The sequence below is a fragment of the Camponotus floridanus genome, unplaced genomic scaffold, assembly GCF_003227725.1.
Source record: "Camponotus floridanus strain SB8 unplaced genomic scaffold, Cflo_v7.5 scaffold61, whole genome shotgun sequence".
NCBI classification, from domain to species: Eukaryota; Metazoa; Arthropoda; class Insecta; order Hymenoptera; family Formicidae; genus Camponotus; species Camponotus floridanus.
The window spans coordinates 1176890-1204530 of record NW_020229781.1 but is presented as its reverse complement, the minus strand read 5'-3'; the positions used below and the strand labels follow the sequence as shown (position 1 = coordinate 1204530).

At 27.0% G+C, this 27641-nt stretch overlaps 1 protein-coding gene across 1 annotated transcript; it reads left to right on the top strand.

Annotated features, from left to right (window-relative positions):
• The first annotated feature begins 9735 nt into the window (after window positions 1–9735).
• On the top strand, window positions 9736–25689 carry LOC105254475 (GTP-binding protein GEM). The gene is made up of 5 exons (XM_011263164.2): window positions 9736–9770; window positions 13197–13409; window positions 23709–23791; window positions 24318–24507; window positions 25034–25689. The coding sequence occupies exons 2-5, from the start codon at window positions 13322–13324 to the stop codon at window positions 25321–25323; spliced, it is 651 nt and encodes a 216-aa protein (XP_011261466.2). The 5' UTR covers window positions 9736–9770; window positions 13197–13321; the 3' UTR covers window positions 25324–25689.
• Window positions 25690–27641: the final 1952 nt, after the last annotated feature.

The following is a 27641-nucleotide window of genomic DNA, read 5'->3' as shown; positions in this document are numbered from 1 at the left end:
TTATGTTTCGTTTGATGACTTGCAAATAATAATATTTTGTTTTATAAATATATATTTTTTATTTTAATTTCTAAATCAAAATGTTTTTTCGATTTTTAACTTCAAGTCTACTTTGATATTTTAAGCAATTATATATTTACATTTTTAAATTATTTAATTCTATTGTTTTATCGAAAGTTTTTTTAATCCGTAAGAATTTGTCTATAAAAATTTGTTAATTGCACATTTGAAGTTAAATTTGAAAACAAATTAGGATCCAAATCTCAAAGATATGTTGTGAATTAAATCTCCTTAATTTTTCTAAAAAAAATATATATATATATATATATATATATATATATATATATATGAGAAAATTGAGATTGAAAGCAAGAGCAAAATTTTGAATCGGACTAAGATAATATTATAATATTGTTTTATAATTATTATATATATACTTAAAGATTATTATTGCATAAGATGTACGCATTTGTAGCATTATAACTTTTTTGATATAATCCTTTTTTATAATGAATCTTGGATAATTTCGATTGTTCTGAGTTAATATTGATAGTTTACAAAGGGCATGCCGACTGCTTTGCGATAAACACGTCGGCGGTACAGCTGCCACGATTTATTTATAAGTGACTCAACTACTGCTTTCGCAGTTATAATTAATCGGCGTTCCACCTTTCCGCGATATTAGGCGCATCGTATCTCGTTAAAGGAGGAAAGATTTGTTGTGTTTTTATTGCAGACCTTAACCCTCTGTGCTACAATTTTCTTTCTCATTTGCTAAGCTATGAGCTTCCTCACAATTAAAGTAGAATTTAGATCGATTTTTCTCTGAATTCGTATTTAAGGCTGAAATGAACGTTTGTGTGACAATTATATCATATCAATCATCAATATGATTGTATTTATTTTTACACATCACATTTCTTTAGAAACATTGTCTTCTCGACCAATCAACATAATTTTTTTGTAAAATTTAACATTTTAATTTATTAAGATTAAATAAGTCAGAATCATAATCATAGAACTGATTCTATTATCTAGATCATAATCTCATAACTGAGTCTGTTTTCTTTTTTTTGTATAGGGTATTTAGATATGAATGTTTATAACTGTAATCATGGAAAAGCTATTACTTTGCACTTTGTTAAAATAGTAAAAATAAATTCAGTAAATTTTTTCTTGAAAATCCTGAGAATAAGTATGAATAAATAAAAGTTTATTTCTACCTTTTAAGATAAAAAACTTCATTTTGCATACTTTTCTTCTTTTTTTATATAATAGGCATTAAGAATATATCCAATAAGAAGAAAAACGATTACATTGTTATGTATTTTATTAGTATATTTATTATATGTGCATAAAATCGTATTGATTTGATTAGAATTAAAATTCAATTGATAAAATGAAATATTATATGTTGCTTTTTACGACGTCATCATTGATCAATTCCGCTAACTTTCACATTGCGCCCGTTTTCATCCACGTCATTACGCGTCAGATTTATCCTACGCTCAGTTTAGCATTATGATGTCACACTTGTGTACACTTTATTACCATCCCATTTATCGTATGTAATAAAAACGTCACCGTTACTATTTCTACGTCAATGTAACGATTTCATTTTTTTTATTCATGCCCAACAAATTGTATATCGATTTCGCATATAACGCAAGAACGCATAAATTGATAGATCTAACACTAAAAATTCTTAGGGGTTGCTTATTTTAAGGTTTTTTTTATTATAAGAGAGAGAGGAGAGAGAGAGAGAGAGAGAGAGAGAGAGAGAGAGAGGGAGACGAAGATATCTTCTGGATAGTTCATTTGTTGAAGGAATATTTATCTCTCGTAGCAACAAGGAGTGGATACCAGTGACACTCTCCGACACGGAAAGTTATTAATTACAAGCTTGGACGAACGTGAGCGTGAGCCAATGAAAATTTCTTTCAAGCTTCAACGAGCATTTTGCACATTGGATGGACGAGTCTTGACGCGTAGGTGTTTTTACGCGTATGCATGCATGAAAATTGCATTGCATCTCTGTGTTTGCCATTACCTTTTTATTCGACGTTTAACACAATTAAATAATTGGCTTATTGAAAACCGCTGATATGTCATATTATATTGATGCTGTTTTTATTAGAATTGTTGTTAAATAAATATTGTCTATAGTTAAAATCATTAAAATTTAGATTAAACATGAAAACCAAAATAATTTCACCAAAATAATTTAATAATGAAAATATAACTCTGTTTTGCAATATGATCGTATGTTACATATTCAAATATTTTCATCAATATTTTTTTGTTGAATTAATTTCATCTCTCTCTCTCTCTCTCTCTTATATTTGCGATATAAAGAATTTATAAGTGCTGTATATACACCGGCTAATGAAAAACGAGCATTATCGAGGGTTCGTTCTTCTCAGGGGTTGCTGCTATTCAATTCCACCATACTTCTACCTTTGTTTCATCAAGGACCATTGCATCCTCGTAGTAGATATAACCCACTCATTGGTCAGACATTCTATTGTGTCGCTTCGTCGACTTGTATGATATTCATACCACTTTCTCGACAAATTCATGCAATAAGAACTTTTGTGATATAACTTTTTAATTAAATTATTTTTGAAAAAAAGTGTGACTAATACATACTCCTATTGAATAAATAAAATTAATCACATATAATTTTAAAATGCTTAATATTTTAAAAATTATATACAGCATACAATTTACATAAAAAATCTTTTGACTTGGAAATTTCAGAATTTGAAAATTTCTCAAATATAAGTATATAAAATTACAAGATTTTGAATTATATTTAGATATTTAAGAATTTTATAATACCTATTGTATATATGTATACATCTGAATAATGCAAAGAAATTGATTGATTCAAAGATTATTCGAAAATTTCTAAATCCAAGTTTACGTATAAATATTCAAAATTATTTCAACTCAATCTAAAAATTATCTAGAAAATATCTTCTCTCGTATAATGAGAAATATAGCGCAGGTGAGATGATATGACCTTGTATAAACTCTGGGAAATCAAAGAATATGTTCTTCCCGGACGTTTGTCGAGCTCATTTTGAAAATCGATTTCGCTTTTCTTGGATGTTCATAAAACATTACTCGCTCGTAGAAATCCGTATACGACGGCGATGACGATGGCGACGATGGCTCGTAACATTTTACGATTTCCCACCTCGTTCCGCTTTATCACGTGTACACGAGGCGCGCGTCCGCCTTTGCCGTGCGCAGTTTTACATAAATACATATCAATCCTTCGACGCGAGCTTTAGGATGATGCATATCAGCTTGCGGCCCGATCTACGTCGAAATTTACGGCCGACTTGAGCCTTCGTTTTCGACGTAATCGCTTTCTGAGGTGAATATTCTCGCCGTAGTTTAAGCATCGACGATTATTCGTAGGGCTTGCAATTTCTTTGAGCCAATGTAACCATTAATCGATATCTAGAAAGATACTATTTATGTCATACAATCTTTTTTCGATTTTTACGTAGTATAATCAAATTTATGAAAAAATGGAGAAGTGCAATCATGCATTTCTTATATACTTGCAGTTATTATGTAGTATATGCGACTTTTCTTTATTTTAACGTATGCCCACGTGTATACTTTTTGCTCAGTAACATTTATAATTTAAATAATCACGCGTGAGAAATAGTTTTTAATAACTTAAGGATTAATAAAAAAGATTATAAAATTATATAACATTTTCTGAGCAAACATTAAATCAATAAATTTGCTTTAGAATATATTACACACATATATCAAGTGTAAATTTCTTTTAAAAAGTTTTAAAATCTTTTAAAAATTTCACAGTTTTTTTATGATGTAGTTCAAACAGTATATAAAAAGTAAAAAATGTATTAAAAAATGTATATATTAATATATTTACATAATATAATAAGAAAGAATAATGCTGCTTTGTAATCGAAAGCTTTAAAAGGCAAGTTTGCATATAATCATGACAAAGTTTGCAAGAATCGTGCCGACAAAATGACGGCAGGTATTAATATAAATTGCGCGCCCAGCTTCAAACCTTCAATTAACATCATTTTTTGGCCTCTTTTTTCATTGCAAAATAACAAATCATTGATTGCCAATCGATTGATTAAAACCTAAAAAAAATCGCAAACGATAGATTGATCTGTTAATTTGCTGGACTATATTTTTAACTTTGGAGAGAGAAACAACGCAGGGGAAGGGGCGTTTTGCAGAGCGAAACTGTTGCTCTTTTTCACTTTGACGAGGAACGCGGAGGACCAATTCTAAAATATTAAACTGCGTAGTTGCGTCATTCTGCCGTTGTTTACGGTCGATGATCGTCATGTTACCTAGGAATGATTTGATTGTGCGTATCAAAATCGATACGTAGAGACTAACTGAGAGCGTGGGTAGCAGATCCCGCTCCTGCGTTCTCTCAGTTCTCTCTCATGTTTGTGCGTATGATTCCGCATAGCTGGCGTGCTGCGGGCAAATCGGGTCTTGTCGATATATGCTCATGCACAGACCACGTATGCATACATTCGTGTATATCTATACTATATGCAACCCCGCTTTTGTACGGGGACAAACCGCGCGTAGCTGGTAGACGGTAGATTGGCCTCTATAGAGCGATATCACTGCTGGCGCTTTCAAATGCGTTTCCCCCGGTTGCTTAATGGAGTTTAACCGCGATGTCGACGTCCTAGAAATTCCACATCGTGCTTATGCGGCGACTTTCTGCCGCAGGAATTTATCGAAGTCAAGCATGATAATCAATATGAATCAATGTTCTTCATTCAACAAGTTAATATCATGTCATTTATTTTAACTGTTTGATACATGATTCGCGATTAAGTTTCATTCCATTTGCATTTATATCAAGTGATACTATTTTATGTATCTTGCTCTTTCCTTACATAGTAAAGACAGTTTCCTATATGTATATATAGGAAACTGTGAAAGTGTGATACTTCGCCGAGAGTGATAACTTTTAGCATTCGCAATGCTTTTAAGCTTATGGACAACAAATAGCCTATACCGCAAAACATCTTGAAAGTATTAGAGTGCAAAGTTGTAGTATACACGTTGCGAAATCTCGTTAGAAATTTGATAAAAGAAAAAGAAAGAGAGAGGAAGAAAAAATATTTTTTTTATTATTAACAAATTGTCATATTATATATATATATTCTTTTATTTAGATGTACACAGTTTACTGATCTAAATTTTTTTTATATTTAACTAATTATTTCCAGAATTATTAAAAAATTGCTATATATTTATTTTTTAAATATTATACAAATAAAAAGAAAAATAGTTTTTGTATATATATATATATATATATATATATATATATTAAATCGAATATTTTTTATCTTGGACGTAAGAATATTAATATTCTGTTTATATTATTATATTTGATGTTTCATTTTTTATTTTCGATTAATATCACACCATCTTAGAAACATATTGAACTATAAACAACAAATTAAATATAAAATCAAAGTAAGTACCTTGAATTACAATGCATTATTAGAAAACGATAAATTATTTTAAGATTATTGTAAAACATTGCTATTTCCAGGACCATCTTAAGCATTAATGCCGCCCTTGTGCCAACAAATTGCCACCTTTTTTTTATTGGATTGAACAAGACAGGAAAAATTTATTTCTATAGAGTCAATAAACAGCAATTTTATAGAACTTTAAGCATTTATTCAAATAGGTAAATAAAATAAATAATGAGAAAATCATAATATATCTATGTATTATATATATATATATATATATATATATATATATATATATATATAATAGGTATATGATTATTACTACATAAAAGCGAGAAAAATAAACATAATTGAACTTATCAATTTAATTATTGAAATCATTATTTTTGATTTTTTTAGTAGCAAATTCTTTAATAATGTCTTTTATATTTAAGCTTTCAAATATTTCATTCTCTATACTTTAAATCAGTGCTGGGATTTACTTGCAATTTTCGGCCAGATTTCTTAGCTTACGACTATTGTTCCCCTCTTACCGCTCGCGCCGTTCCTAATTAAGGAGCGTTCAGGAAGGTGCACGTCACAAATGTAATGTGGCAATCTATCTATCTAAGTTCTCTTTATTGTAATTACGTTTCAAAACACAAATATTTTAGATTGTTACAGAACATATACGTAATTAATGATAGAATAATTATTTTTATTATTAATAAATAATAAATAGAACTTAGATAGATTGCCACATTACATTTGTGACGCGCACGTTCTTGAGCGTACCTTAGTTACGAGCGTTCGGTGGCGCGGTCGCTAAGGCGGAAGCGATAAGAGGGGAACAGTAGGCGTAAGCTAAGAAATGTGGCTGAAAGTGGCAAGTAAATCCTAGCACTTTAAATAGTTAAAGAATTAAGTCTTTCTTGGTACATTGAAAATCTCAGATAACTTTTTATTAGTTTAAGCTTAGAAAAAGATCTTTCTCCTGCAGCACTGTTACAGATAAGGTCAGTAAAATTCTTAAAGATACTGTTAAATTTGGAAATATGGAAATATTATATATATATTAATATTAAAATAATATATATATATTAAATTTGGAAATATTATATATATATTAATTTATTTTTAACATAAATTGCAATACATCGAAAGCATTAAGTTCATCTTCAAAGAAAATTGAAACATTTTCGATTTCCGTTCTATCGCATCACACTCTTTGAGTGAAGGATTACTCACTTTTATTTGTAGTCCATGCAAAATTTGCCGTCCCTTATATCCTGCCGCCCGTGTGCAATGCACACTTCGCACACGCGGTTAAGACGGCCCTGGCTATTTCACATGCTATGCGTATTTCAAGCAGCAAACAATAACTGCCATCCAAACAAAAAATAATTAATAATTTTTTTCTTGTTGCTGATCATATATATTCTCTCTCTTCATCGAATTTTTTCAATGTGACTTGAAACAAATAAAACAAGTAATTTTCTGTCAAATAAATTCAAAGAAAGAAAGCTATATTTCTCAACTTTTTTCGTTTCTACATTTTCTTTTACATTTTCTTTTACATTCTTAACTTACTTCGTATCATTTCGATTTTTCATTGACGCTTATGGTTGACTATACTTATAATTGCGGAAAAACAGAGAGAGAGAGAGAGAGAGAGAGAGAGAGAGAGAGAGAGAGATTTTTTAAATCTTTAAATCTTTAAATTGTTTTTTTATTTTTAATATGAAATATTACCATGTTATATTAAAGCGATTTTGAAAATATGTTTATTAAAAATTGATATTTATTTATAATTAAACTATTACAGATGAAATAATTATTTATTCGATGAAATAATTAGAATTTGTGTATTAAGCGTATAAACGTTCTCATAATTTATGATTGTATTATTAATACAATAATTATTTGTATAATTAATTGCTTATAAAGATCAATGTTTATACACACACACAAAATCATATAACCATATATATATATATATATATATATATATATATATATATGATTTAATATAATTAATACAGGTAATATAATCAATGAACTCACTTAATCAATCATTTTATGTGAAGCAGAAATACTTTTCCTATTTATTTCTTTTGGTCTTCTGGTTATAGCATCCAAATTGTATAGAAAAAGACAAGCATTTTTGTTCTTTTTTTTATTTACTCGGGATATCGATCGGAATGTCACTCGATTTTGTGAGCATGGGAGTGTGTAAAGCTATAGCGGGGCATTTTCCATAACACGCTTCGTTTGCTGTAAAACTGATTTTCAGGCTCTCCAGGCCGATAACCCATCGGATAGACGATATTCGAGGAAGAACGAATAGATAGTTTACGGCAAGAATGACGGGGGCGAGATGATCAACGTCTCGATCAATGTCTCTAACGATTGCCAGATATGCGTCATCAGAAATTTTTGGAACATGCAGAATTTAGATTTTTTTGCAATTGAGATAGTGATATATTTTTTATATAAATATAAGTATATAATTATACTAATTTAATACTATTTTTTTAATTATTAAAAGTATAATATTGTTCTTGAATTTCTAAAAATAGTTTTTTGCGTATTGTTTCTATTCTAGATATATTTAGAACAAGATTGTGTTTTAAGAGTATAAATAAGAGCAAAAATTATATTTTAAATCAAAGACGTAAAAATTTATCAGAAAATTTATGCTAATTATATGTATAAGCTAAAATATATCATTTTCAATATTTATAGATGTTATAGTTTAAATTATATATATTTAAAAAGATATATTTAAAAAGATTATATTCTTAGATATACACATTGTACTTTAAATTATATTTTAAGCTATATACATCATGAGTTAATAAACAATAATAATGTAATAATAATGATTTGATTATAATAATAATGATTGACTCTGTCTAAAATTTGAGATAAAGAACTGTCTACACAATTTATTCTAAAAATTTATGCCAAACAATATAAGTCTAAGAGACTCTTACAGGATGCCTTTACACATTTTGGCTGGATGAACATAACATTTTAAAAGCAACAGAGCTGCAAACAAGCACTCAACTATACGATGAAATAACATTAAACGAAAATATCAAAAGATGATGTTGAAAGTTAATTGCATCTTGAAATCTTCTTCCGAATCAATTCCAACGCGGAAATATCGGATTTAAGTATGTGCAAAACGATTTGGCAACCATCGTTGATCGCACACGTCGAACATCTAAACTTTTATTAATAGACTCCACCTCACCTATTTGATAGTCAAATCAGTGCACCTGCATTGCGTTTGTCGTACCAGCTATTCGCACAGTGAAATCCGTTGGTTATCACAACGAGAGAATATACAGCTAAATGAGAACACATTCCTATTTTCCTCTGTGAAATAACTTTTTGCAAAAGCTCGCACGAATATATCGCAGCAATTGAGTCGAGCGGTTGCGTGATATTTTTATCAAAAGCACACATGGAAAATAGAGGTCCTACAGAAAGAGCGACCCACACCTTGTTTCTGTCAGTTGACATTACCTTGCAATAATCAATGATGTGCTGCAATTGGCACATATTCCTCTATCCAGATTATATATCGTATAAATAATATATATTTAATATATATTATTAAATATATATATTTAAACTGTGCACAAATTAAAATAATGCGTATATTAAAATAATACATTTTTTAAAAACCGGATCACGCAGAAAATTATGCTAATAAATAAAACAAGTGGACATAAATGGTTTTCATGGGCTGTAAACTATGATTTAAAAAATTTTTTAAATATTTATTTCAATAAAAAGCATGAAGCATGATGAATTATTATTATTGTGCAACTATAAAAAAGGAGAATCTAAATTAAAAATAAAATTGTTCCGAAAAGTAAAAATTTAGAAATTATAATATTCTCTATTAATCATGTTATTATTGTACATATTTTTATTTTTGATAATTATATCGTATGTGGATTTTCACATGTTACGTGATCTCACGAACTTTCACCAAACTATACCACAGCCGCCATCGTACTGTTAAAAATAGTCGATGACGCTTGAAAAGAGAGAGAGGAACATATACAAAGAGAGAGAGAGAGAGAGAGAGAGAGAGAGAGAGAGAGAGAGAGAGAGAGAGAGAGAAAGAGAGAGAGAGGGAGGGAGGGAGGGAAGGAGGAAGGGAGGGAGAGAGAGATATATATATATGGTGCCATTTTCATTTTATCTAACGTTCGACTGACATTCGTATGTGAACGAATGCCTCCGGATTTGGCGAAGGTAAAACGGAAATCGGATTGTCCTCACGAGTCTTCCGCTGCTATCCAATTTTCTTTCTTTCTCTCTCTCTCTCTCTCTCTCTCTCTCTCTCTTTCTCTCTTTCTCTAGCGTAATCGATTCTCCCGTTTTCATTCATTCATATGTACAAGTATGCGGGCACAAGTAGCGCACACGTCGGGCTAAACTTCGCGCTAACAAAGGTGCAGTGACAAAAGGAAGATGCGAACAGACGAACGGACGGGATATCGGTGTTCTGAGTCACTGAACAGGACGTGTGTTGTTCTCCCCACAGTTGACAGCCGCACGTTGACATTGGCGTACTTGTACACGTGCATGTGCACGTGTGTATATCAGGAATGGACTTTATATATATCTACGTTATGTGTCTATAACGGGTGCCTATAAATTTTTCGACAGAAATAATTTCTTGTGAGAATCGATTCACGTAATATATAGTAAAAAATTTGTTTTAAATTTAAGATATAAAAATAAAATATATTAATTATTATCTTTTTATGAAATTTGTAATAAAACAGTTAAAAGGTTATGAATATCTTGATGTCATAAAACAGTTAAAACATGCGAAAAATAATATTGTTGGAAACACACATATATCTCTACAGAAAAAATAAATTTTACTTTTAACAGATGTTAGAAATATATATATTATTATTTCAATAAAGTAAATATATGATTAATGTTATTTATTTACATTATAATCTTTTTTTTAAATATTCTAATTAATAAATCATTTGTGTTGAAAAATTTCTATAATAATTTGCTTTAATTTACATGAAATTATACAGAGATAAATAATTTATTTTGGAATTTCATTAAATGGAAAATACAAAATAAATTGAATCAAATTAATGTAAAGATTAATTTAATGTAAAAATAATGATCAGCATTTTTAATAAAATATAATTAATTGTATGTGTAATTGCATGAAATGTGAATTGAATCATCTTACACAAATGATATAAAATTGATGTAGGTATCATTTTATAGATGATCTAAAATGGATTCATGAATCATCTGTAAGGTCTATGAACTTCTAAATGCTTGAAATATCTCCAAATGTTAGCTTGGTAATTTTTCTATCGTGAATTCTTATTTGCAAGTTCCTTTATTTACAATTTTTTATAAAAAATTAACAGTTACAAAATTTAATAAAGATAAAATTTATAATAAAAATAAAAATAAAAGTGAACAATAATGACAATAAAAATAAAAGTGAACAATAATAAAACACTCTTATATTTATTCTGTATATGTACCAGTTTTTAATAATTCTTTATAATTTTTTTATATTATGATCTTTTCTAATTATCCAATATTCTAAATTTTTCTAAATGTTTTTAAAATTTAACTTACAATTAAAATAATAAGTCTCTACACATATATATATATATATATATATATATATATATATATATATATACATATTCATGTTTAATTCATAGAAAACGCTCGCATTCTGTATGCATACAGGTGTACAACTTTTGCACTGTTAGCTTACAACTAGTTCGAGTTGACGTTCAATTACTAATGCAGAGCAAATGCATTAGTACGGGATGCCAGTGGCATTTTCTATAGCCGAAGTTTACTTTCATGATGTCTAAGGATTATTTACAAGTTTGGCTACTGATTCAATTTTCGGGTTGTATTACATTTACATTACATCGACGATGGCATAGCGATGATCGCGTGAATATATTATTTGGTAGTATCATCTATTTCGATGCAAATAGCCTGCTTATAAATAAACAGTTTATCTTTGTATTTGAAATGTTGTCCACGCTGTTTATTTTAAATGCAATTAAATATTATAATATATGAATTATTAAAATATATGAGTTGATAATTGTCCAGAAACTAAGAAAAATTTTACAAAATTATGAAAATATTTATCAATAAATATTTTCTTTGATTTAATAATACAAACGGTTTGTAGATAATTAGAGAATAATAAGTTTATTTTTTTTTAATGTTAATGAAATTTATTTCTTTACTGCTTATAATGTATGCAAAAGACATATTCTTAGAATTTAAGTAAAATTATGTGTAACGTGTTATGTTTCTTTTTGAAAGCTTCAAATAATCTATTTCATTTTTTATGAGAATCGCTTCATTAATTAAGAGAAGAACTAAGAGAGAAATTCTGCTGAGAATTCTAGCTATTCCATCTCGTCTCTGTTAATATCAAGCATTTATTAAAATGCCCACGTAAAGTACGGCATTAGCGATATTACCCGAAGTCGGTGCGCTAGAAAGGATGCAACGACCAGCATATATGATGTGTTAAATATACCAGTAATAATAAATATATATGGTGATAGACATATATTTGATTGATATATAAATAAATATGAATACTAAAACAAATGCAGATTATGAAATATGAACCGAGAACTCTATGCATAAAATATAAATCAATATCGGGTCAAATTGATATTTTCGTAGAAAGATATTGATAATTCGCAATGATTGATAATATCGACAATGGGATATTTATTTTATTATCATTTATCAAGATCACTTGTCAAGATTGTGGCGGTGGTGGTAATGGCAGTAGCGATCAAATATTTGATAATATTTAATACTTACTATTATATTGCAATAATAGTAAGTATTAAACTTCTTCTTTTCCTATATATTTCCTATATACATAAATATATTTACGTTTAATTACATATTTCATATACCTATTTATGCATACATACATACATACATACATACATATATATATATATATATATACATTTTTTTTTTTTTTTTTTTTTCGGATTGTATTATACAGTAGAAGGAATTAAATAGTACGCGTCTTATTTTAGTAATAAAAGAATTATGACACTTGATTATATTAATTAATTTTATATTTTTATATTACATAATTATACGCTGAAAAGAAATCTGGTTGCATTAATTAGAAATTTGATAGATTCAATCAGTATGTCTGTTGGAAAATAGACAAATCAAAATTTTTTATCAAATGAGTATGATTAATTTTTTTCTGTCAAATTTACTAAATTTTCTTGATAATAATACTAAATTTACAAAAAATGGCATCACTGTGTCCATATTTAGTTAACAAGAAGTTTTATAGATCCGACTAGAAAATACTAATCAAATTCTTATAGTAAAGTCTATTAAACGTTCTAGTTATAAAAAATCGAGTTTTATTATGATAACTAGAATTTCTGCTTGATTTAACCAAAATGCTTCCTATCAAATTGATACAATCAGATTGATACAATCAAACGATTTTTCTTAGTGTAATTTTTATATAAATATCTTTAATAATTTATTATAAGATAATTATTTTTTAATTCGGACTATCCTTTATATTTTTATATTTATATAAGTTTATATCACAATTGTATTAATATCAATACGATGTTTTGATGATTTCTTTATGCTCGGCAGGTGTTGTCAATAGAGGAGATTCCTTCCGGAGAAGAAGATCGAGATCGAATTCTCTGGCGCCTGCTGAGCAAGAAAACGAAGTACGGCGATTACCACCCAAGGAAGTTGCTTCGCACAATGTCGCTATGTTGGGCACAAGAGGAGTTGGAAAAACTGCTCTTATCAGTCAATTTATGACTAGTGAATGTATAAATGCCTATGATAGGCAAAGAGGTGAGTTCTATAATCATGATGTTATCTACATAACGGCAACGAATGAGTGAAGAAAATACGACTATAAGAATTAGGAAAAAGTCGCTTTTCTTATATTTATTTATGTTAATTGGCATATTCTCAAAATTAATGACTATTATATTTAATACTTTGATAAAATAAAAGAGTTATTAATCATGAATTTAATCATTTTCATGAAATATATTTCTCATAATCACAAATAAATAATAAAATTTTATTTTTTACTTAATATTAATTTTATTTCAAATATTCTGAAAATATTAATCATTAACATATTTAAAATGTTAATATTATATAAACAATTAACATAAAAACAAGTTATAGTATCTTTTTTTGTGATATTTTTGTTAGAGAAAAATGCTCCCCTAAATTTTCTCTAGAAATTACAAGAGTAAAAGAAAGTTATCTAATCTGTAGTATGTGTTCAATTCAATAGAGTTCCAATTATAATCAAACTTGTGAAGGAGTTACAATTGATCTTGTTAGATAAGTTAAGAAACATAATAGGATCTGTAAATATATATAATCCTATTCGAAAGCAATACAAAATTAAATCTCTCAACAAAATGTTTTATTACAATTTTAAGTAAACGGAGATATATTCGTATGGAGGAAATCGCTGAATATTTCCCGATTTCTCAATTTCGTGGCAAATAATCTTTATAGCGGTTTTCAACGGTTTACGATTTGAACTCAAGTTTACGTGACGGTCTCCTGTGTGTATTTCGATTGCACTGGTGAAAGACGGCGCCAGAACTACGCCAAGAAAAGCATAGTTTCCAGTTCCTTAAATGCTTTGAGATTCGCACTATTTTCGCTGAATAAATCGAAAGTTGGTTAATGTTTAAATCGCAAATCGCAATACTTTGAAACAAAACCATTCAACATTATTCTATAATTTAAATTTCTATAATTTTTGGAAAAAAAGAACGAATATTTTTTGTTTGATCATATAAGTCTATTTTCCCTACATTTCCAAGTTATAAAATAATATTGATTATTTTTATTTCAAGACTGTAAAACTACAGAAATAGCATATATTAAATAAAAAGAAGAATAAGGAAAATAAAATATATTATAAAATATAATATGTGACAGAAAAAATAAAAAGAAATAATAAAAAAAAATATTCTCTTTTATTATCAAATTAAACACTTAATATTTATTATTCGAAACTTTAACTGCAGCAAATAAAATAAATATTGAGATAGATTATAAATATAAAATATAATATATATTTAAATCTTTCTTAATATATATTATAAATTATATTCTTAACATATATTTAAATTTTTTTTAACATATGTATATAAATAGCAATAAATAGTGATATAATTTACATTGTAAATTATTAAAAGCATTTTTAAAATACATATTTTAAATTTAATAGACGTTACCAAGTTGCGCTATATAAAAATTTTACAAGCGATTTTTTTAGTAGCGCTTTATTACACTTCATCGCTTTTCTGTTTTTATGATCTCTTTAATTTTAGATATCTTTGTATAAAGTATAATGCATGTTTCAATCATACAGTAAAATTCTGTTAAATTCTAAACACTGTTTTTAAACAGTGCTAAATTATTATTTATTTAGAATAAAATAAAAAAATTAATTTTATAATCTATATACTTCAAAATCTTGCATTATTAATTTTTGAAAAATTTTGCATTAATTGTCAATTTTATATAAATTTAATATTTTAAGAATTAAAGAATTTGCAATAGCGTATTATATTTTATATATATAGGGGATAGAGAGACAGAATAATGTAGACACCTGAAAAATATATCATATTTGTTTATTAATAAAATGTTAGATATATATTAATAAGATGTTAAGCCATCATTTGTTTTTAATACAGTTTTAATTCTCTTTGGAATAGAATCAATTTACAATTTTCAATTACAATTATCAATAGATAATTTTTTAATAGTTTCCAGTGGAATATTGTCCCATATTTTTATCAAAATATCTGCCAATTACTTCAGAGATGTTGGAGGAGGAAATCTGCTTCTCACTCTCTTTTCCAAAACTGCCCATAGTGATTCGATGATATTTAAATCGGGTAATCGTGCTGACTGGAGAAGTTGTTGAAGTTCATTTTGATACTGCTTTTAAATCAAGATTGAACTTTTCTAGTTATGTATATGGGTAAGTATTATCTTGAAAAATGGCGTTGATAGAAAAATGCAATATTCCACTAGAAACTATTCAAAAATTGGTTCTATTCTAAGAGAATTGAAACTACATTAAAACCAAATGGCCCAACATCTTATTAATAAACAAATATAGTATTTATTTTTCAGGTGTTCACATTATTTTGTCTACTTTCTGTACAAACGTGAGAGTTCAATGTAAAACATTTTAAAGTTATCTTGCAGTAAATTAGCCTAAAATTTATTAAATTATTACTTATTATACACAGAATTAACATGACTAAAAGACAATTCAATATCTTTATTATCTTTTAAAACAAGTAAATTGATGTAATTTTTCGAATCATGCTCTAAAATCATACAAATTCCGTTTTATAAAAATGCTCGCTATTATATATCCTTTCATATATATATATATATATATATATATATATATATATATATATACATTCTTGATTTAATTAAAATCGTAATTTTATAACGTAAGACATTGTGTTATCGAAATCACTTTTTTCTTATACTTATTCTTTTCGTGAAAAATATCATTTTCTTATAAAATATGAGTTATTATTCGTCGTGTTAATTATAATTAATGATGCAATTTTTTGACCGTAGTTTTTTCTCGCAGTTTTTTCCTTTTTGTTGAAAAATTTCCTCACAACTCTTTCATTGACGCTTAAGATAAGCGAGACGGCCGAGGCTTTGTTCCAGTTAAACACATTCAATACGCGTTTGGCGACATCATCCGGCGCTATTACAGCGATCGATATTTGCGCGAGCTATTAAACAATGAAGTATCTTTGTATGGTAGAAAAAATCTGCGCGCTCTCTCTCTCTTTTTTTCTGATTTCTTTTGTTTCTCGTATTTTTTAAAATATACATTTTAATATAAATAAAGGGATTTTTCTATTTATATCCAATGTAAATACTGTTTTTAAATTAGCTGTACTTATCATTAATTATAACCGTATACTGGAATGCATTCTATTAGCATTTTTTAGTTGATTGCGCGCCACATTCATAATTAAATTAATAATCGTAATTAAGTAATTTAATTACAATATTTATCTTTAATCTAATTCAATGTACAATATACAATATTCAATATACAATACAATATACAATATACAATATACAATATTCAATATATAATATTCATCTTTATTCTATTTCTAATTCAATTCATCTTCATGTAGTATTGTGCATATATTGAATTTTACTGCTCGCATATCAAAATTTATTTTTATATATTAACCTTAATCATTGTTCTTTTAATAATGCATTTTTAATATAAATTATCTAATAAGAATGATTTTAAAATAAGATTATGTATTATACGTGTATTTTGCGCGCGACATGTATTCGGACTTTTTATATATCTCAAAGTGAATTCGTTATTACATTTTAATTACTGAAATTATAATTGTGTTTAGTGCGATAAACATGTATAGGGAGGTGTATGTATACGGATTATGTTCGCATTATAACGCAGCTACATAATGGCCTCATAATAATTCGATAAGCCTATCAGATACGCACAGAATATCAGTGATATGTATGTAACATTCTATGTAATTAATCTCACAAACCTTGTTACAAACTATAAGATGCGTTATTATTCATTATAACATACCAATTTTTGTAATTAGTATTTAATAGAAAGAATTTTTATATAAAAGCGCATGTTACTTTCAATTATATCTACATTAATAATATAATGTTAATAACTAATAAATAGTTTATAATATTAATCACATATAAGCATTTGTGTGTTTCTCAGATTAATTTGCATTAATTTGATTTAATTAATTTATGTGTAATAATATTGCTATTATATATTTTAGAAAACACTGTGTTAATTGTTTGTGAATTAATTATAATAAACATCTCTTATTATTATATTACCAAAAATATAACAATTTATAAATTATAAACTTATTATTGTCATTATACAAATAAAAAATAACTAATAAGAAATGAAATAAAAAATAAATATTGAAAGTTTATAAATACCACGTATTTATTTTCATGAACGTAATTAGAATTTGCGTAAAATGGAGCAATTTGCAAAAAAGTTAGAGCAAAATCAAGCGGAAAGTTCCTTAGTTCCATTAATTATGTAAAAATGTTTGAGACAAATGTAAAAAATTCTTCAACTACCAAAAGGTCAATTGAATTATTGTACGAGATGATTAATAGTACCTATAATCGCGTTCAGAATATTTAATAATAAAGTCGAAGAGAGAGGATATTGGTATTCATACTGTGGTATTTGATGGAATTTTAATTTAACAAACTTTAACAAGGAAAAATAATTTTAATTGAAAATTAATATTATATTGTAACATTATTGAAACGTTAAAATTATTTTAGAAACTTTTTTAAAATAGGACTTAACTGTTCAGAAAAAATCACAAATCTTTGAATCATTATTAATAAATTTTTAAACGCGATTTTATAGTATATATTTATAATTCAAATAATTAAAGTACTTAATAAAAATTGTGCTTTTGACTACGTTTTTTATTAATTTACATGCCTGCGCTTACATGTGATACGCTTACATGTGATTTATACGTATATATTGTGTAAAAATTTTTATTTATGCTTTTATTTATTGGAAATATAAAAATTGACAAGACATATTAAATTTATGACTTACAGAAAACAAAATTTTGCAGTTAGTGTAGAAAATATATTTGAATTATATAAAAAACATTCCAATGCCATTATGTGATTACATTGTTTATGATAAACGAGAAGAGCAAACTTTATAAAACTTTGCAAAAGTAAAGTTCTTTTTTTCTAAGTTTTTACTAAACTTATCTTTTACTAAATAGTTGGTACTAGAATCTTAATCTATGAGAAACTCATTGAGTATGTATTCGCTTGTATGACAGATGTTTCCATACATAATAAAATCATTTTTTAATATTAAAATGTCTGTATAAGAGAATATTCAATGAGTTTATCATAGATTCTAATACCAGCTTAGTATGATAATATACACACATATATGTACACACACACCCACACACACACACACGTGTATATTATTATATATGCATTATAATATTATATATGTGTGAGATAAATTTATTTATGAGTATATTTTGTTAGAAATTATTTGAATTTGATAAAAAATCTTGTTTATTTTTGTGGATTTATTATATTTTAAAAGTAAAGAGGCGTAATATGCATATAATTTTGAACTTGAATACTAATTATATAATATTGAATACTACTTATATCTTATTTTAATCAATGAAACATTAAACGGAAAACAAAATGTGATTGTTGTCATTGAAAAAGTGAAATACTATTCTTCGATGAAATCTTATTATTACTTTAATCAATTAATCAAGGCATTTTGATACAGTTTAAGAGAAGAGAGTATAATATATCTGATATTTTATATTTAACTTTTTTATCGAGACAGTTGAACAATGATTAATATATTTTTTCAGAAATAAAACGAACAAAAGTAATTGTATGACTAAAATGGCAAACAATAAGACGAAAATAGAGACGAAGATAATTTAGTATTGCCTACAGTTCACAATTATCATATTGTGTATTTGATTCTATTCCAATTATATTCCATATTGCATTTTATATGAATAAAGATTAATCGCGATTGAGATTGAATCGAGCTTCATCAGTCGACGCAAGTAAAAAAATTTAGACTGACGTCAAGTTTCGCGCGATAATTTTGTTGCAAATTGAGATCGAGGCCAAGAGATGATGAAGTTTGATGAAAGAAAGAGAAGAAGAAATCTGATGCATGTTATAATCTTAAGAGCAATTTTTAAATTTAATGTTTTATCGACCGTCTCTTTTTCTTGTTTGCTATGATCTAAAGAGTAATACTAAAAAAATAAAATTTTATTTTTTATTGAATATCTAATTGTGAAATTCTGATATTATATCTTTTATCAGTACTAATGACATAGTGAAAATAATTGACATTCTTAAATGAAATTATTAAGAAAAAAAATACATGATAAAAATAGACATGACAGTTCTTTCTATTTAAATTATTTTTTTAATAATTAAATAGTATGAAAATTATTTAATAGATAAATAGGATTGATAAATAGGATTGTAATCTAAATAATGCAAGTCATTTTTTGAATTAAAGAATTTCTCCAATCTTTCTTGTACGTATGTTCTTCTCAAGTTTGTGAAATTTCCACATCTCTATGATTTATATTTATGTCATACACAACTTTACAATTTTTCTTTGAACAATCGAATTTCAGTCTGCACAAAGTATTTTATTCAGACAAATTTGTTTTTCGAATTGCTGCGTGACTTTGCGTGGAAAAGGGAACAACGCGCACGTTCGCCTCGAGAGTGTGCGATGGCGAATACATTCGCCTCGAAAAGCAAGCGAAACGATTTCCACGAAGGTATAAAAAAGAAAAGTGCAGGAACAAGCCGCACGGAAATAGCCGCGGTTAATTTTGCGCCTGCTCCATGCTATAAGCGTACATCATAGAGGGTTTGCGTCTGTTCATCGTCTCTTCTTCTTCTCGTTCTTCGTTGAGTTTCTTCTTCGTTTTAATTTTTTCTTTCTCTCTTTCGAGCTCTCTTTTTTAAATATACTTTTCTTTGAAAAAATCTTGCTTCTTCGAGAGAGATATTATTAATATTACTGTCAGATTAATATTAATATTACAACAATATTATATAATATATTATATAATATATTATATTATATAATATTGATACAGTTGCTATAACATTTGTCAATATTACTATAATATTGACAAATGTTATAGCAACTGTATAGTATTTTCAGATTTCATGTAGTTATTACATTAATATAGTATAGTTTAATTTGTAACATTTCTCTACATTAGAATTTTTAATATAAATTAATTATTTATACTAACTACTCCTTATTAATAAATGTGTATTAAGTAGATTATATTTTATTAGACATAAGGTTGAATAAATTAGTAGTTTATATTAATATTTCAAAATTTTAATCATTCGAAAAGTTATTTAACAAACACAAAATTATTAAAGTTGAAATAGAAGGAATTATTGTGATAAATTAATATAGTAAATTGATAATTTAAATTTCTGTGTATGAAATAGTGATATTTAATGTTAAATAGTTGTTTTTAATAGCCTCAAAGACATTAAAATTAATTATAAATTAAGTTTGCAGCAAAAAAATATGTGGTTATTATTAAATTTTATGATTATATTAAAAATATAATATGACTATTAAATATTTATTATTTGTGAAAATTGCGGATTTGGAAAGAAATCTTTTATTGATCGAGCGAGCATTTTATGCAGTTGCAATATTAAAAAAGATAATCATAAATTTTTTTGGTGTATTTAAAAAATCAATAATTTGTACTCACAAAAGAAATATTACGATACGCGCCTGCGCTTACGTTTTACCGGTTTTCGCGATATTTATTTGCAGTTCAGCGCGATTTTGCAACCCCAAAATGTCAGTTCCCTCTTGCTTTCATGATATTCACGTCATGGCCGTCAATCGAACTTGCCCCTGAGCGTTAATCATTTTATGTTCCATATGCGTAGTTTTAGTAAAATAATTACCTTATAAAAAATATATATCTTCTAAAAAGAAGCTTTTAAATTGCAACTATTATGCAAATCGGAAAATTAGCGTTTAGCAAAGTTATATATATATGTATATATATATATATATATATATATATATATATATATATAGTATGTTGTTAATTTGAATTAAATTATTAATTCAAAATTAGTTAATTCAAATTTACGATTTGTAAATTTTGTATGCACTTAAACTTCTTGTAACTCTTTATATAAACTTTTAACTTTATTAATTCTATAAAATTATTTTTTTTCCCAAAGTTTTCTTTAGCTTGATAACTTGAAGAGCAGTTAGTGTGCTAGTTTTTAATATCACCTTTTTCGTTCATAGATTCTTGTCTATTAGCTTCTTGCTCGAACAATCGAAAGATGTGTACTTCTTTAGGTCTCCCTTTCTTTCTTTCTGGCAATACTAGATACACGTCCATCAGCTCAACCGTGTCTGACCATTAATCTCCATTTTCTGGCAATTGTCAGATAAAACTCCATGTTGTAAAGTTACATCGACATTTCGATGAATATTCTCAAAATTTATCATGAGATGAATGTTGCAGTCTTTATAATGAAAATCCATTATAATAAATCACAAGTTATAATAGCATTGAAAATGGAAATTTAAATCATATATTGCTAAATAATGAATAATTAAAAATTTGGAAAAAAATTTTTATTTAATTTAAATTATTATTTTTAAAAAAATTGTTACATACGTTATGTTTCCCCCTTTTCAGAAGTTGATATTATTTATAACGTAAATTCTATTCATTTATTATTTATAATGTTTATTCTCTTTATTTGCGCTGGCTACAGAAAAATTGCGTTTTATAGGATGCAAATATGTAATTCCTTATTTATTTTACTACTAACATATTTCTATTTGATTTAACAAGAGCAACCTATTTTGCATTTAAATTTTGAATTGAATATCGAATTATGTTGATATTTATAAGGCAGAAAATAAAAGATAAATATATTACGGAAAATTTTTATAAAGTGTAAATGTATCGCATCGAAATGATACGAATTATATAATAATTTGTATTTATCAAATTTTAATTAAAGTTTTCTTTGTTTAAATACTAATTTTATATTTTATAATGTAATACTGTAAATTAATATTATAATGACATATTTAGAATTGCCTGTATGATGAAAGCTAAATGATAAATTAAAGCTCTTTTAATTCCAAGCAACGTAATATTCGTCTTCTTTTTTATATGCGTATAACTCTTGCTTGTATATTTTGCATGATAATATTTGCAATAGAAAGAAAAACAAACCAGAAAATTGGAGGGGAGAAAAAACAAATGACAGATAAATATTTTACGTATAAATATAAAAGCGTACAGAAAAAAATGTGTTAGTATATGAGTGACTATTTTTTATATGAATGAATGCGTTGTTAATGTGATAGCAACAAATTATTAGATTTAAAATTTAATACAATAGAATTGAGATTTAATTATATTTATTATCATTATTTTATATCATTAAAATTAGGTGTTGTATACTGTGTAATATATAAATAGAATTAAAAGAAAATTTTATTATAATATATGTATAATTCTACGCATATACGAATACTATATTTTTAAAAAACAAAAATAAAACAAGTTTTAGTATTTATATAGCTATATACTTTTGTGCTCGGTTCTTTACTCTATGTTTTTGGCGCCTGTACTTGACAGAAATGTCCATTATTGATACCCATTGACTGCCGCGGACTGCATCTCTAGAAATGCGAGACTCGTTGAGTCGACAAAAAATCGGTTAGGACAACGACACCAGAACGATTCTCTGACGTCATTGACGATGTTTCGTCAGCAGGCTAAAATCAATCGGTGATGCTCTTGACAAGTGAAGCCGTAAAATGCATTTAGAGGCATAAGATTACGTTGGTCCTCTCTTTTGTCACGTGTTCGCGAGGACGTTTATTCTTTGATAGTTTCTCTCCGGAAACTGGTTTATTCGCAGCTTTGATTATTTTTTTATTATTGCTTTCATTTCGAGAGAAAAAGAAAGAAAGAGAAGAAAGAAATAAATGAATCGACAAAGCTTGATGATTTTTATTTTTTTGCCCTTCTTTCTCTCGTCCATAAATAAAGTAGCATATTATGATAAAGATAATAATTAAAGATAATAATAAAGCTTTGTATCATATAATCAATGTATTATATATTATAATATGTAAAGAGAGAGAAAGATAAGAGAAAAGTAAATTTAATTATTTGAACATTTAATAAAGAGAGGATTTATTGATATTATACTGGAGAAAAAGAATATTATATTACTAAATTATTTGTTAGGAAATAAAATATAACTGTTTTGTTATAAGCTTCTTTTTTAATATTAGAGTTTATAGTGGCTTAAATTTTAATAGAGATGTATAATATTTGTTTAAATACACATACGCACAAACGGATGTATCTTTATCTTTCTTCAGGCATTATACAGTATTAAAAATTTTCTCTAAAAGTATTCAAAGATATTTATTGTTTTTTATTTTTATTGCAGATGTGCCGAGTGAACAATCCGTTTTTGTGATGCTAAACGGAGAAGAAAGTGAACTTAAATTTTTAAACATTGCTAATCCAAAGGTGAGAAACCATCTCTGTATTTACCATACATAAAAATATACATCTTAAAATCTAAGTATAATAAGTATAATATAATATCGAAGCAGTAAAATGATCTATAATATATAGATATATAGATAAATAGATCTATAATATATTCTTGTCACATATATAAATTAAAAATTTAAAATTAGTAGCATCTATTAAGACTGCAATGCTATGTTATGAATATAAATATAAATTTATATTTATTTATTTGAATAAATTAAGAATTATAGTATTAAGAAAAAAATATAAAAAAACAAAACAATAAAACAAATGATAAGACTTAATCAAATTAACAGACAGAAAGAAGAATTTGTATAGATTGCATTTTAAATCTTAATTAAATTTTATTTATAGATTGCATTTTAAATCTTAATTAACGATTTCCAGAAAATTTTCACTTTTTATCTTATTTCTTAAAATAGATAAATGTAAACAGAGAATTTAGAATTTTCTTTTGATTCGATAAATTTGATTCTAATTGATAAATTTTATTTTGCAGACCGAATTGGAAAAAATGCCATTGCCGGACGCCTTCGTTGTAATGTATTCAGTGATAGACAAGGCATCCTTTCAAAGAGCCGAGGAATATCTCGCTCGACTTCACGATCAAGATCTTCTTCGTGGTAGACCGGCTATTCTGGTCGGAAACAAGGTCGATTTGGTTCGTTCTAGAGTGGTTTCGCCCCAGGGTAAGAAGCAGAACACTGTTCTTTTTTATACATATATTTTTTCATGATTAGATGGTTTTATGATATTTTGTCAAATCGAACAATTAATATATGTTACATCAGATAAAAATTTTAAGATTTTAAGATAAAAATAAGATCATTGTATTTATCTGTGACGTATATATTTATTTCAAAATATTTTTTTGTTCTATTTATCAATGTAGATAAAACTCTTTCCTGTTTCTTGTTAATTTATTATAAAATAAGATTTATTATTATTAAAATTATTAAAAAATTAAAATTAAAAAAAATTCTTAAAAAGTTAAAATTAAAAATTCTACAATAGATTTATAAAGATAAGATTCTATTTCAGTTTATCTATGTTGTATTTTATCTGCAAACGAAGTATTGTTTTTTATCATTTAATTTAAAATAAGAGACTATTTTAAATTCTCCGTATTAGAAATGCGGGATATTCTTTTAAATTTTTATCTTTTCTATTTCAACTATAATTTTTCATTTCAAATATCTGGATTATGCATTATAGATGGGAAATGTTTGGCTTGCACCTACCGTGCAAAATTCATCGAAGTGTCAGTAGGCATTAATCATAATGTCGACGAGCTCTTGGTCGGTATACTCAACCAGATTCGTTTGAAAGTGGTACAAGGAAACCAGGAACACCGAAACAGCAGTGGCGGCAGCGAAGGCAGTGGCCACTGGTACAAATCCAGAGGTGTCGTGCGCGCTAGCATGAAAGCCAGACAAATGCTGACCTGGCTGTTCGGCAAAGAAGATAGTAAGTTCAAGAATTGCGAGAATCTTCACGTACTTTAAATCATAGCGATAAGAAATTGCAGGAATCGAATTTTTGTTTTTCCGATTTCTGTTTTATTAGTAAGTACGACGCGCATAATTTCTGGAATTTTTTTCTCGAAGGAAATTCTATTAACATTCACAAAGTTTTTAAAAACTGAAGGAATTTCTACGTGTAAGGGAAGACAAAGTAAGAATTGTGAGAATGTAGTCTGAATGTATAGAACGAATATAACTCAACAAAATGTAGTTTAAGATTTTGAATCAAACGTGATGTTTACATAATGGTGTACGAGAATATTTTGTTATTCTAGGGAAAACGGGGTCCGAGGACCAAAATGAATATAATTATATAATTATCGGATGAACGAAGAGTTTATAAAATATTAAAAAAATTTATTATACATTTTTCGTTAGTATTCTAACGAAAAGAAATTAATCTATGATGGATAAAAGAAAAGCATTTATATATCGCATTGCTGAAATTAGTAGCTCTCATAATGCAATCAAAAGTTCAAATCAATCATGACGATAAGAAAGAATTAAACTGGACCATGACGTGAACTAGAATCACAGTTAAATTTACAATCTTGTTATATAATAAGACCAATTATATATTTAATCTTTATATTTAGTACATATATATGTACGAAAATTTTACGTGTACATGTATATTTCGCAAGCAAGTATGTTCTATATAAATATACACACGTGTATTCTCTTAATCTCCTGTTAACGATTGTCGATTCTACTATATGATGGCATTATGTTATTGCATAAATAAAATAATTGCTATTCTTACATTGTTAAATTGGTTTGTATCGCGAATGTTATTAATTTCTCATATTCCAATGGACTTCCTGTGCAATGACTTTCGTTATTGCGTTGCGGCCAACTTTGTGCTCTATATGCTAATAAAGTTTTATACAGAAAAGTTACTTTGCCATTTAACATTTATACACATTTACTATAGTTAAGAAAAACATAGTGTATAAAAATTAGCGTCTATATGTTAAAACTAAAATACTTATTATATTATTAATAAAGTGAATCTATACATTGATTCCTTTAAGGTTTCACTTGTATTTTATAAAGTAAACATTTGATTATGTATTTTGATATCAAAGATATGTTAAGAATCGTATATTACAACTGCATATCAAATAATTTTTAATTAACAGTTTGTGTGCGAGATCTGATTCGATCAATTCCTTAGTCGAATATTTTATTAATTGTATTATTTATATAAATTATTTTGTACTGAGTATTAATATAGCAAATAATATGTAATTCGATATTGTGGCATTTTATGCGCAACATTATATCGCAGTGCAGATAAAATTTATCATATTTCATGTTTTACTCGCGCGTTTTACGAAAAAGAACGAGAGTACTCTGTAACATACGTAAATTGTAGGCTTCTGAAGAGAAATATTCTTTTTGGATCTTTAAAGAGAAAAAGGAAAGAGTATCTACAAAAGTTGTCTATTTTCTGCGATTTCTATGCCTGTATATCCGAATTATATGAACATATAAACTCAGAATGGCGTTTACATGATGGGAACAATGCATCAATGACGTGCAACTTTGCCCTTCTTGTGTGTGAATATTTTATCATCCCTTAACTATGTATACGAAAAATTAACGTTTCGGATTACAGTAGTGAATTGTAATAGACTTCCTTTCTCTCCTTATACAAACATTTTGAAGTGTTTTAACTCTTGATGAACTCAATAAAAATTAAGAAGAATTTATCCGGTATTCTTCGTTGTCGTCATCATAGTTATTTAATTAATCAACCGTTAAACGCGAGTTATGACAAATACGCTGTATGAATTTAAGTACTTATCTCCAGATGTATGTTAATGAGAAATCAAAGATTCTTATCAAGTGCCTTTGCGTATTTTTGTAATTTAAGCTAACTCGGTGTAAGCTCCACGAATATCGAACTGTATAGTCTATTATTATACATATTATATTACTTATTTGTTGTTAATTTATCATGTTACCTGCGAGATCGCGCCGCATTATATACTCGGTGAGCGTAACTTTTCTTTCAAAATATATAAAATTGATTTTATTTTAAATTTCCATTTTAAGTTCATGAAAACGTGATATATATAAAGTGTCAAGCAATTTCTCTTCCGAGCAAGATCTTGCAATTAAAGTTACGCAGCTGAATTTCCTAATTCATGTCATTAGCGTTTCCTGAAAACTGTGTGTGGATGTAATATAGTATTAAAGTTGTCATTGTGTCTATTCGTTGTAATACGTGACGTGACAATACTGCCAGTCCTTTGATTAATAAAATGCTGAGAAAAATTCTGCTGCAACAATTC

Bases quoted from the DNA above. Each gene is read 5' to 3' on its own strand.
- LOC105254475 (XM_011263164.2), top strand. From the start codon at position 13,322: ATGTTGGGCACAAGAGGAGTTGGAAAAACTGCTCTTATCAGTCAATTT. The intron at 13,410-23,708 runs GTGAGTTCTATA...TTTTTATTGCAG, and splicing joins TGCCTATGATAGGCAAAGAG to ATGTGCCGAGTGAACAATCC. The intron at 23,792-24,317 runs GTGAGAAACCAT...TTTATTTTGCAG, and splicing joins TAAACATTGCTAATCCAAAG to ACCGAATTGGAAAAAATGCC.